Raw genomic sequence first — 12,148 nt, 5'->3', positions numbered from 1 at the left:
GTCGCACGCTCCAAGATTTCCTGACTGGAATTTGCTTATGCTTGGGAACCAGCGGGCTTTGGGATGTAATGTGGCATTCTTCAAAAGAGGATTGAGCTCCCTGACAGTGGGTGTAAATAACACTGAAGAGCTGATGGGGAGCACTGATATGCATATAGGACAGACACTAATTTCTCGGCACCGACACTGAAGCCTGCAGACAGCCCAGATTTAATATGATAGTTAAAATAGAGATAATGACATGCCATAGTCGGCTCAGCATTATGCAACGGTACTTATCTGGTCCACTTATTCATAATGACCAATGTGGTAGATGGCATATCTCAATGACTAATTAAAAATCGGAATGATAATTAGAGGAGAGACAGTGGGGTGTGTGGCTTCTCGTGGTTTTCTGTTTGCATCACACAGATTAACATATTCTAAAGTCACGACCTTTATCAGAATTACCTTTCTGCCAGGAGACCTGCACACAGTCACCTGCTGACTGACATATGTGTGTTGTCATATATGTGTGTGCTTTTTAAAATTATCTTCATTTGAGGGCTATTTTTTCAGCATTTAGTCCCTACACTTTTAAAAACATTAGTGTATGGTGAAAAAATAGCTCTCAAATGAAGGTAATTTTAAAAAGCACACACATTTAAGTTATGAAGTGAATGATTCAAAGTCTCTTATGAAGAGGACCCACAGTGCTCAACCGACTGGGACAGGGCTATTTAGTCTAATTGCTTGTGACAAAGTGTTTCAAATATGTCTGAAAACATTCTTCTTACAAAATTCTGTTTGGTGCCATTGTTGGTGGAGAAATTACACTTCCCAGACTGTATAAAGATGCCCAAAAAAATAAGTGCACACAAATTGCACTACACACAGAAAGAATTCAACTGAACCTGTCGACTGTCTTGAATGAATAGTAATGGGTTATAGAAAATATTCAGACATAAAGAGCAGTATTCATTCTGAAACCCACTGGCAGACAGACCTTACAAACCTGAGCTCAACCATACAGATATTCAAAATAATACACTAATCTTCCTTTTAGCACTTTAATCCGACACTATTTTTTTTTCTAAACCTTTAAAGAGATCATTTGTACTGTCAGAATGGAAAGTGAAGCTACTTTCTTCCTGACTCTAGCAGATGTGTGCCAGTCTTATTTAGCAGCATAATTTATTGTACCGTCTGGTTTTTATATGGCGCAAGAAATATGTTATTCACGATGACTCAGCAAGGTGACAGCAAACAACAACAACATTCTCCGTTTTCTAACTGGCCTAGAGATGTGAAACACCAGCACTGGGGAAAATGACAACACAGCAAAATCGAGTCGAATATGTTGAAGAAGATTTTTAGACGCCGCAGTAATCGAACAGAATGAGAGGACAGATTTTCTCCTTTGCCTGTGTCGTGTTTGTTACTGAACTGGCTCAAATGAACAGAATTACTGGACAGGGTCATGTCTCTTTTTGTCATCAGTCAAAACATGTCTCAACTGAGCCAAATCTGTAACATTATATCTGTATAAAAAGACAACAACAGCTGGGTAAATATTGGAGGGCAGCACTCGCATGCAATATAGGAGTTTATCCAAGAGTAGGAAAGGACAAAACCATAAAGCTACACTTCACTAAAAATATGGCAAGAACAATTTCTGTGTTTTATGGAAGCCCGTATGCCATGCCTCATTCAGCTCAGACACCACATGTGGCCACAAACACTTATAGTGACCCACAACTGTGACCCTGAAACAGCCAGCAGGCTGAGAGACAGTATAGACAGGAAGTCATATCATCTCTCAGTGATGTTTCTCAATGAGTGAGACACCCTGTATACAACATAGTTTCATATCCTCCGGCAAAATGGCCGTCCTGCTAGAACAAAACATATTTTCCTAATAAAGAAAGAAGGATTAGGTGGATTTAGGCCTATTTTACATCATTCCCCATTTGCTTTCAGCGGGTTAAGCAATTTGGTGAATGCTGAACATCTGGTCAGTCTAAGAGAATATGTAAATCCACTTAGAGGAAATTAAAACAAATGGGGGGCCGGGTAATGATTTCATGAGCAATTTCCCATATTAGGATTTCTAATACTTTACAAGAAAAACAGATTTCGCCCCACTTGCCATACACATCAATCACATGGCACTCAAAATTGCTCGTGAAACCTTGCAAGGACACATTTCCAGACATCGTCTGTGTGACTTTAAAAATACTTTTAAAAATGAAAATGGTACAGATATTAATTTACCCAGCTTCACCGTCCCGTCAAACACATCCTCTTAACCCTAAATGAATTAAACCCTCATTAAAAATGCATCTCACTGTTAATCATGTGCATGTGAAGGGCATTAGATATCAATTTGCAAAATGACTTCAAAAATCTCTTTATAGAAATAGTCCTTTGAAAAGGCCTTACAAACTATAATTAATCAAAAGGTTGGACACTGGTTCTAATGAAAGAGAGTCGTGTGCCAGAAAGAGAGAACATGTATGGAGAAAAAGAGCAAAACAATAGTACTGCCCTAATTTTAAAATACGTACATATGCACTTTAGCTCAAAGAAAACACTAAGAACGATTTTATTTTCTGTTAAGACACCCAACCGAGCCACTGAATGGTGTTTGATTACAATGTTATTGGGTTAATTAATGTTTCTAAAGCAGAAATTTATTTTTTAAACCACTCATACCCAAACAATCATTATAGTTTTACTTTTATTAATTTGATTAAAAAAAAAGACAAATCATATTATTTTTCCCTTGTGGAAAGAAAAATGTTTACTGAGAAAAAAAAGAACTAATTCGAAAGAACTGCACTTTCTAATATCCTTCTGTAGGTGATCGAAAACAGCAGGTGAGATCTGTATTCAAGTTTAAGAGAATAACAGACAGATGCTGGCAATATGGAACGTTTACAGAATATAGCCAAACACAAGAAAATTGTCTAATTCAAGAGCCAGAAGGAATTTGTAACAGCTTGTATAAAGCATAAATACACATTATATAATGCTTAACAGACATCACACTGTATGAAAGTTATATAGTCATACTGTCCAAAAGTTTGGGGTCATTAAGATTTTATGCAATATATTTTTTTATTATTATTATCATTCAGAAAAGGTGGCAGTAAATGTGTTCACATTGTTATAGGAAATTTGTATTTTTAATAAATGCTGTTTTTTTTGCAATTTCTATTCATCAAATACTGAAAAAAAAATTGTGGTTTTGATTAAAATATCAGGCAGTCTGCAACATTTCCTAAGAACCAAATCCACATATTAGAATGATTACTGAAGGATCAACAGTTATGTTAGATTGTATTAACATTTCACAATATGACTGTTTTACTGCATTTTTGACCAATGAAAGACTTCTTTCAATAACATTGGTATACAGTAGTATAGTGTCATATTCATATTTGAATGCAAAAAAAGGCTGATCTGTTATATAATGCATCTGAATGTCTGCGGAGCCAAATGCACAACGGAACTCACTGACACTCCTTCTCTTTAAATCTAGTGATGACTACAGCAGTTCAAAGATAAAAGTGTTTTTATGGGCTCTGACGCAGGGAAATAGCGAACTAAAGATAAGGTATTCTCGACTGCACTAGAGGGTTTGTTATGCACTGTCTTTCCATCTGCATTATTACGAGCTCAGCATTCAATATGGTCACTTCTTAGGAAACGAGCATGCTTCAGTCATCCTGCGGAAGCACACAGAGTCGAAGTTCTACATGTCATTTTCTCAAATGTAAGGCCACAGTAAAACGCTGGGCTCAGTGTGACATTTTAAGTTTGAGCTTGTGAAAAAAGCTTTTGGCCAGAGGCAGGAATTTCTGTCTCATTGTAAGGATCAGAATAGCGCAGTGCAGTGAGTACATCGTATCTCTCATGGCAAGAATTTGCCCTGAATTTGCAAGCTGTGTTGAGACATCTTGACACTTTTTTCTTTCTTTTTTAAACTGAACCACACATTTCTTTTCAAAACACACAATTTACAGGGCTGATATGCACGTAGATATTGAAATATGGTGCATGGAGGACAATTTGTTTTTCATATCCAACCAGTTTTGCTGTAATCTAAACTGAATTAAGCTATTGTCGACATTGCCTCTTTTCATCTCAGAAATAAACTGAGCAAGCTTGCAAAAACTTAATAGTTAACTCTCAACTCCATTTACTAGGCCAAAGGCAATCTGCCAATCCATTATCTGTCTGCTCTACAAAAGCAGTGAACCTGAGATGCTTATCTTTACATGTGACCTACATCTCTGGCAGGGGCCTGTCAGTGCAGCCTTATACTGCTGCCGATTTGCTCTACACCTTCATGTAGCAATAGCACAAATGCTCCAGCTAACAAAACACTTACAGGGCCTAAAATTAATGCCAAATGCGAGTAAAAAGCAGCGGTGGTAAGAATATGAAAGAGTGTTTTTTGCCAGTTTCCTGGTAACTTTTTAAAATTAATTTTAAGAATGTGATATGAACGATAAAAACAACTATAAATATTAGCACTGTAATTGTACAGCTGTTGTAATAATAATAATAATAACAATAATAATAATAAACAAAAATTATGAAATACTTTACAGTTCAATTGAATTTGACTGATATTAATTGATTTGTTTAATTTTAATAATTTTATTAAATAATAATAATAATTTATTCTGCTGTTTTTTTAACAAAATAATGCACATACAGTTTTATGGCCGGTAAATAAAAAACACTAAAAATCACCCAGCATTTGCAGGTGTGACAAAATGTTAGTTTTAAGCTCTACATACATGTAATTAATTTATTTCCTATTTTCTCATAACAGCTGTAATGGTTATCACTGCTGAAATCCCTTTGGTTCCGGCTGGATTTCACACTGGTGTGTTTGGCATTGTAATTATTACCATCATTGTCGTCAACATTTACTTGACAGATGTCTTCATATTCCTGTTACTGTTTTCTTAAACTGTGACAGTTACTAAATAGAGAGTTTTCATTAAAACTTTCTGAGGCCGTCTAATCTGCCTATACATTTAGTGCGAGCAAATAGGCGGCAAATAGTGTGATTTGTCTGTCTGTCCCTCCATCACCATCACCACCCCTGCAGTGCTTAGAACCGTGTGAAATCGTGATTCGGGCTGCAGTCGGGCCCCGGCGGGGCAGTAGCACCGTACCTTTGTTCATGTCAATCAGCTGTTTCTTCTTCTGCTGTCTCTCTAGTTTCTCTCGCTCAGCTTTCTCCTTTGCCAGCTTGGCTCTCTTGATCTTCTCCTCCATCTCCCTCTTCTTGTGATTCTCCCGCATAGCAACCTGAAGTGTCAGAAAGAGAGAGACAATGAAATTAGAGGGCGACTGTGGAAGAGAGGGGAAAAGAAAGAAACTTCCAGCACAATTCTATCACTGAAGAAACCCTATAGACAGCACTCTATAATGTGGAGTGATAGACTAACAGTGAGTGACAATGGTGAGTCCATACACAATGAGGGTAATGCTTATCTGCAGTGCCACGCTGAATCTACACCTGCAGATCTCCACAGAACTCAAACCTCTGGCATTTATAACATATTTAGATTAGGGTTCAGGATGTACATGAAAACATTTTAGGGGAAAACATTTGCTAAATTGTTTCAGCACAGAAAATAATGAATTAAACAAATAAATAAACAACCAAACAGGTCTTCAAATCCCACTACGGGGTTAACATGACCCCGCTACCTGAGGCAAGAAGACATCTTGGGTAAACCTGTCCAAGCTGGCATTAATTTTATTTATTTATTATTTTTTAAAGAGCATATGAAATATGTATGATATCATTTTGAATACTTAATTTGGAGAATGAATGAATGAATGAACGAATAACTACAACATTTATTGGAGGATGCCCTAATTAATCTTACCGCAAAGCTCTAATTTTATTTTTAAATAATATATTATTTGAATGAATGAATGAATTAACATTTTGGCACACATTTACTTAGTGTTCATCTAAATGGGGGCATGCAATAGAATTCTATTATTTATCTATTACTTTTATTTACAGCTTGTCATAAATATTATAACCTCTAACAGAAAACTGTCAGAATGTGTACAAATGAAGGGAAAATATAAATAAATACATACATACACAAAACTTCCCTTTATTTCTTTTTTTCTTTCTTATCCCCAAAATTATGTTTTGCGGTGATTTCCCAGATTTGGCCTATTCCCCCCACCCCACCCCCCTTAAGCAAGTTTACAGATTTCATCTGGGTCTGCTTAAAGGCTAAAGGCACACAGTTGGAGCTTTTCTGCTTACAGTGAAAAAAAAACAACAAAAATAACAATGAGTGTTGAGAAAAGGAAGCAGACAGCGATTGTCTAATTGAACATCAAGATGGCTCCTGATACTGCTGTTGTCCCCACTGAGCTACAATCTCCATACACATTAATGTGGAAGCAGATAACACAGCGTCCATCCTGGATATTTCAAGCGACTGAATGCCAGGATGTGGTGGTGGTGGCAATACTGGCTGTGTACCAGCGAGTGGGAGAGAAGCCTGTACACAGAGATGCAGAGATATCATCCTCCTCCTCTCTTCTTCTGTAAATGCCACGGAGGTGTCAGGCGGTATGAAGACGTCGAGAGAGCTGGACAGAGACGCTCAGAGGGCACGGAGACACAGCAGAAAAGAGAGAATAAGCCACTTCTACATAACCTTTCCAGCACAGCAAAGGTCTCTTCACCCCAGGCCTGCACCACTAACCTGACAGGCCTTGCCTTAAAGGGAGGAATGAGTGTTTTGTGTATGCGTATGTGTGTGTGTGTGTGTGTGTGTGTGTCTTGTTCGTTCTTCGTACGACATAATGAGTGTCGACAGTCTGGCCCTTTCAGACTCCCTTAGGGTTTCCGACGTGCGTGTCGTGTTCGGTGCTGAGACACAAGGATCATGGCTCCAGTGTGGGAGGAGAAAAGTACAGCTCAGCATGGTGGTCAATAGCGGATCTGCCGTCAAGCCTGAGAAGAGGAACCCATACGCTCACTGTCGTTTCTTGAAACGACAAGGACAAGGCTGAACACGAGAGAGAGAGAGAGATGCACCTGTTCCAAATTTGCATTTTGCTACAAAACTATAAGTCAGCAATGAATAAACACAATACTTGTTCTAATAAAAAGTAATTGAGTCAGCACGCATATGGCTGTCCTTCAAAGAGTGTGAAAAGGAATTCTATATTCATCTATTCATGGCACAGGGTGACAACAAACATTAGCATAAACAATTCTTCCTGTTATTGTGATTTTGCATCTTCAAATAGAGTATTATGAAGCCACTGGATTATGGGTCTCCAAAACTGACAGTTCAATCTCAGTCTTGTAATTGGAGATAGCATCAAACTCATTGTCAAGTGTTAGATCCTTAATTGAAAAATCATTTATTCATAACGACAAAAATAATAATTCCTGCTGGCAAAAGTTTTTAGAAACAAACAAACAAACAATTCTGAATGCAAACACGATTACACAACATAATTATCTTACTCTCATCAAACATGCAAAAATCCTAATTACCAAGGCAACAAACATGTTTTCAACCCTTTGCCTGATCCCAATTAGCCTGGGGCAGTATTTATGATTTTATCAATTTTCTTAAATGTGTTTTAGGTATTAGGAAGCTTTACAAGAGATAAACAACACCCAGAGGGAGTGCTTTTGAATATCATTCTCATGGCTCAAAACGTCGGCGCTATTGACTACAAAGGACAGAATTGCATTAGCATAAAGCAAGAACGATGGTGAGATGCGTGCAATTTGCTGTTTCTACATGCAGCACGTATGTTTGCTTAAAAGAATCAAATGCACAATTTAGACCATGATCGTGTTCTCGCTCACGGACGGCTCTGAAGAGCATTCATCCGAGCCGCACGGTCTCACGCAAATTTGTTTCTCGTGGTCACAGAGCCTCTGACTGTTGCAAATTCAAATCGCATCCCCATCGGTCCTCCCTGCCAGGGAAAGCTGATATCTCACGGCTGCAGATACGCTCTATGCAAACGAAAGGTAAAGGTTAGTTAAAAAAAAAAATTATAGAAGTAAACAGGAAGGATTGAAATTTGCAGGCAGTCCTGTGGTTGTCAGTGGTGGCCACCAATCAATATGTTAAGGCAAATTAGGCTGGCTAATTGTGTTTGCACAATAAATAATCCAAAGTCATTAAGAAAGCTGATTACAGGGGAAAAGTCTTCCTTAAAACTCTTTTGGTTAATTAGAGTACTCCGGATGGGTTATTTAAAAATAGAGAGATAGCGCTCAATCTGTCTGTCCTTAAAAGGACGGTGCTGTAAAAAACATCATTTATTCACACTCATGTCTTTTCAAACCTGTACGACCGAAAAAAAAAAAAAACACTGACTTTGTCTCCATACAAAAAGAGTTCTCCTTTTGTGTTCTGCAAAAGAAAGAAAGTCATACAGGTTGCATGCATTTTCAATAAATTTTGGGGTAAATTATCTCTTTAAAACCAAAAGTTAGTAGAAGGATTTGTATTAATAGGATCAGACACAAAATATAAATTTATAAATACATCCATCTTGAGTGAAGAAATTGTGGGAGGATTTGATCAAATTTTCAGTTGGATGAATCACCAACTAGATCTGCTAATATGAAAGACGATGATAAACAAGAAATTTACTTCTAACACCAATTAACATGAAGTAACCACCTGGGAAAAGCACATTTAATGTAAAAACGCTGTCGTGAAATCTCTAGATTGGTGAGGCGACGCTCGGCGGGCTGCTGTCCTCAGTAGTGTTTGCTCTACTCTAGGAGAGGGATTGCTGCAGAATTGAATTTGCCAATATGGACTCCATCTACCCCGGGTGTGTTTATGCATGCTGGCAAGCACAGGATAGGATGGTGTCCTTCCAGGCAGCCACTGAGGACTAGATGTCTTTGTAAATATATTCGCTGTGTACATGTGCAGCAGAGTGACACTAAGGAAGCACGCTCTTGCTGCAATCCTGCGTTGTGGAGGTGGCTTTGTAGTCTCTCCTGTTTGCCCAGCCTCAGAATAGAATATCTGAATAGCCTCGTCTTACACACGTGGACAAAAAAGGGCAGCTCATCCCCCAGCCAGGGGCTCTATACTTCATATTCACATTTATTTGGTTGGAACCATCATATATGTATTACCCTACATGCAATGCGTACACACTTGGCTTCTGGGAAGAGAGTGAGAGAAATGGAGGACAAAAATCCACACCACAGATGGGCCTATTTGGCCAACACAAAATCTACACTAACTGAACCACATTTGATGGTATTTGAGTTATTTATTTATTTATTGGATTATATCCCCCATTAGTTTTCAACAGGCTGTGAGAGGCCTACAAAACTGCCAAGAGTGAAAAGTAGCCGATGTTGTATGTGTTGACTCAAATATTAAGACTAATCTGAAGGGACACTCCATTGGGTTTAACTGTGATCGCCCGCAGTCGCTGTGCGATTGAAATGAAAAAGCAGCAGCGATGACATCACACTACAACACAATTTCTATTACTTGCATCATCATTATCATTATTCCCAGAGCCGACATAGTAGATAAAGCCAATGGCCCTCGATGACTGTTTTCTGCACGCATTCACCCAGAGATGGACGCTCACTAACGTACACACATGTGCTCTATTGATTAGCTGAGTCACGCTTGTCATGCACCATCACCGTGGCTCAACCTCTGCTGACTTTATTGGTGTAATCAGTGGCTCACTCAATTAACAAGCGAGACTGTTAGTTCATCACCATCTGCTGCGCTTTGATAAGGCATTAATATACTGATATTCATCCACAGCCGCTAGTCAGGATTACATACAGAAGACGAAGATGCAGTGGGAGTTTCTCTCTCTCTCTAGCTCAACTCTGGTAACTCACTGAATAAATTGACGGGACGATCTGAAACAAAATTCATGTGCTGAAATCAAATTTCATTTCTATTGACCCTGAAAAGAAATACAGCTAATGGGTTCTCTTATCTGAGTGTGCACGCTTCAAGAGATCTGGCAGGTGGGACTTTTTTTGTCCTACCAAATGGATGTGTCAGTCAGGCACTTTAACATACAGCAATGTGGGTAATTTCTGAGGATAAATGTTGATAAAACTATCAGGTGCCATAAATATGCTATGGTGGAACGCATATTATGTCGGGGGCTCTATCATGAATATAAATATCTTTAATAACCTTTCCCTTTCCCAAAGAGTCACAAAGTACATTTGCAAATGTGTGGCTACCATCATGTCATAATCGGACATGACGCGGCAATTAATTTACTGTATCTAGGTGTATTTGAGGCTTTTGGACCAATGGGATTTCACAGTGGGCGGGCCTTCGCGGCAAAACCAAGCGACCAACAAAATGTTCTGTCTTGGCCAGTTACAGCCAACAACTTTTACGGCTTGTCAGCTTATCACATTATGCCTGGCTATGACACAAAATAACATTCCCAGCATACATCACAAGGGCCCTCTTACTAATGCATTATAAGCTTGGTTGGCTTTCTGGATTTTTTACATAAAAGAAAAAAAAAACAGCAGGAGTAAAACGCCACAAAGGGAATGTTACTGGACATCCAGCTATGTTTGTGTTCTCCACCAGCTCTGCTCTTCTCAGCATTGAAGTCTAAATCAGTGATAACTTATTCATAAAGAGCCATTCGCTTGAGAGAATAATTTATTTTTATAGATGCCCCTTTTACAGCCGTTCAACGCTGCATCCTGGAGGGAGCTCCGTGTCATGTGTGTTGCTAGGCTTTGATCAGGGTGAATGAAAGTTGGTTTTTAGATATGCTTGAGAGAAAGGGGTGAGAGAGAAGCCACAGCCAAGGAGACCTTGCCATTCACTGTAATGGGTTTTGAAGACTTTGAGCATACCTTCTGGACATCGTGTTATCCCTTTTTTTTTGATGGAGGGGAGATGAAATATATAGGTAGAAGCAGGAGAAATGAGGAAACACTCCAGAGGCTGGGTTGTGTGGAGGCGTTCTGCCCTCCTCCTCAAGCCCATATTAAGTTTCCATTTACAAATCAAAATTACCCCAATCCCAGGGTGCCCTTAAACACGGTGAAGCTAAAAACTCAAAGTGTAAATGTTCTTTGAACAGTACTGCAAATGGAGCTTTTAATGCAATGCTCTCCATTCAATAGAATTGTTCAGCATGAAGGTTTCATCATGTGCAGTAAACTAAAGTTTGTTGCGCTTTCTTGTACAGGGTGCATAGAAAATGTTTTATCAAAACATTTATGCAAGATATAAAGAAACTTCATACAAAAGTTTTTTGTAATGGTTTTATGAGAAAATTATACAGTTTTTCTACTTGTTACTTGATGTTTCTTTGGAATTGTTTGTGAAATTTACTAGTACTTTCTGAGTGTAAATACTTTTTTAGTGTACATGCAAATTACCTAATTTTAATTATTATTAAAAAAATAATAGCTATAATTTTAATGATTATAAAAGATCAGTAGTAAAGTATTATAAAATATGTATATTAAAATAAATATTTTACATACAAGTTTTAAAACCTGTGCTAAAACACTCTTTTTAAAATGTTAGAATTTGTTTGCAAAAATATGTATAAATAACAAATACAAATAAATAAATAATTTTACACCCACAATGCAAGACTCATTTTCTGTAAAGCGTATTAATATTTTGCATAAAAGTTTTCATAAAGTTTCATTTGTATAATCCTTAAGACCTATTTAGATTATATACATTGATTAATACAAGTCAGGCTCAAAGTACCTAAAAAATATCAATTAGCAGAGAATCTCATATCTTCTTTGTACAGTGAGATGTATTTGAAACGCCTCTTTTGGTTTCACTCTCAGTCTGGATAAATCCTATCCTATCAGCAATAACCTAGTCCTACCTGCCTAAACCCCAACCCCATTTTTTTGACAGGGAGGAGGCGTTGCCTTGATATCCACCAAATACAGAAGCTAACGAAACTCTGAAAGGATAAGAAGCTTCTGAGACTCTTTTATCTGCATAGGAGCCACACGTTTGGTAATACATTATACATTCCATTCTCAGCACAGTTTATGTATGCTTTAATCTGCCCAATAAGCCCGTCCTTCCATCTCCTCACCCCTGTGAGGAAAACGTCTTTATCAAATGTG

General features: G+C 38.0%; 1 protein-coding gene across 1 annotated transcript in view; it reads right to left on the bottom strand.

Annotated features, from left to right (window-relative positions):
• The window catches only part of diaph2 (diaphanous-related formin 2), a 329,306-nt gene that overhangs the window by 63,324 nt on the left and 253,834 nt on the right, over nt 1-12,148 (bottom strand). Inside the window, exon 20 of the mRNA XM_016282860.1 lies at nt 5,175-5,310. Within this exon, the coding sequence (XP_016138346.1) occupies nt 5,175-5,310 (136 nt within the window). The remainder of the gene's footprint in view (nt 1-5,174; nt 5,311-12,148) is intronic.

Source organism: Sinocyclocheilus grahami, unplaced genomic scaffold (genome assembly GCF_001515645.1).
Source record: "Sinocyclocheilus grahami isolate Dianchi unplaced genomic scaffold, SAMN03320097.WGS_v1.1 scaffold167.1, whole genome shotgun sequence".
NCBI lineage: Eukaryota > Metazoa > Chordata > Actinopteri > Cypriniformes > Cyprinidae > Sinocyclocheilus > Sinocyclocheilus grahami.
Note: the sequence above shows the minus strand (reverse complement) of the source record. Positions and strands in the feature narration are given on the sequence as shown.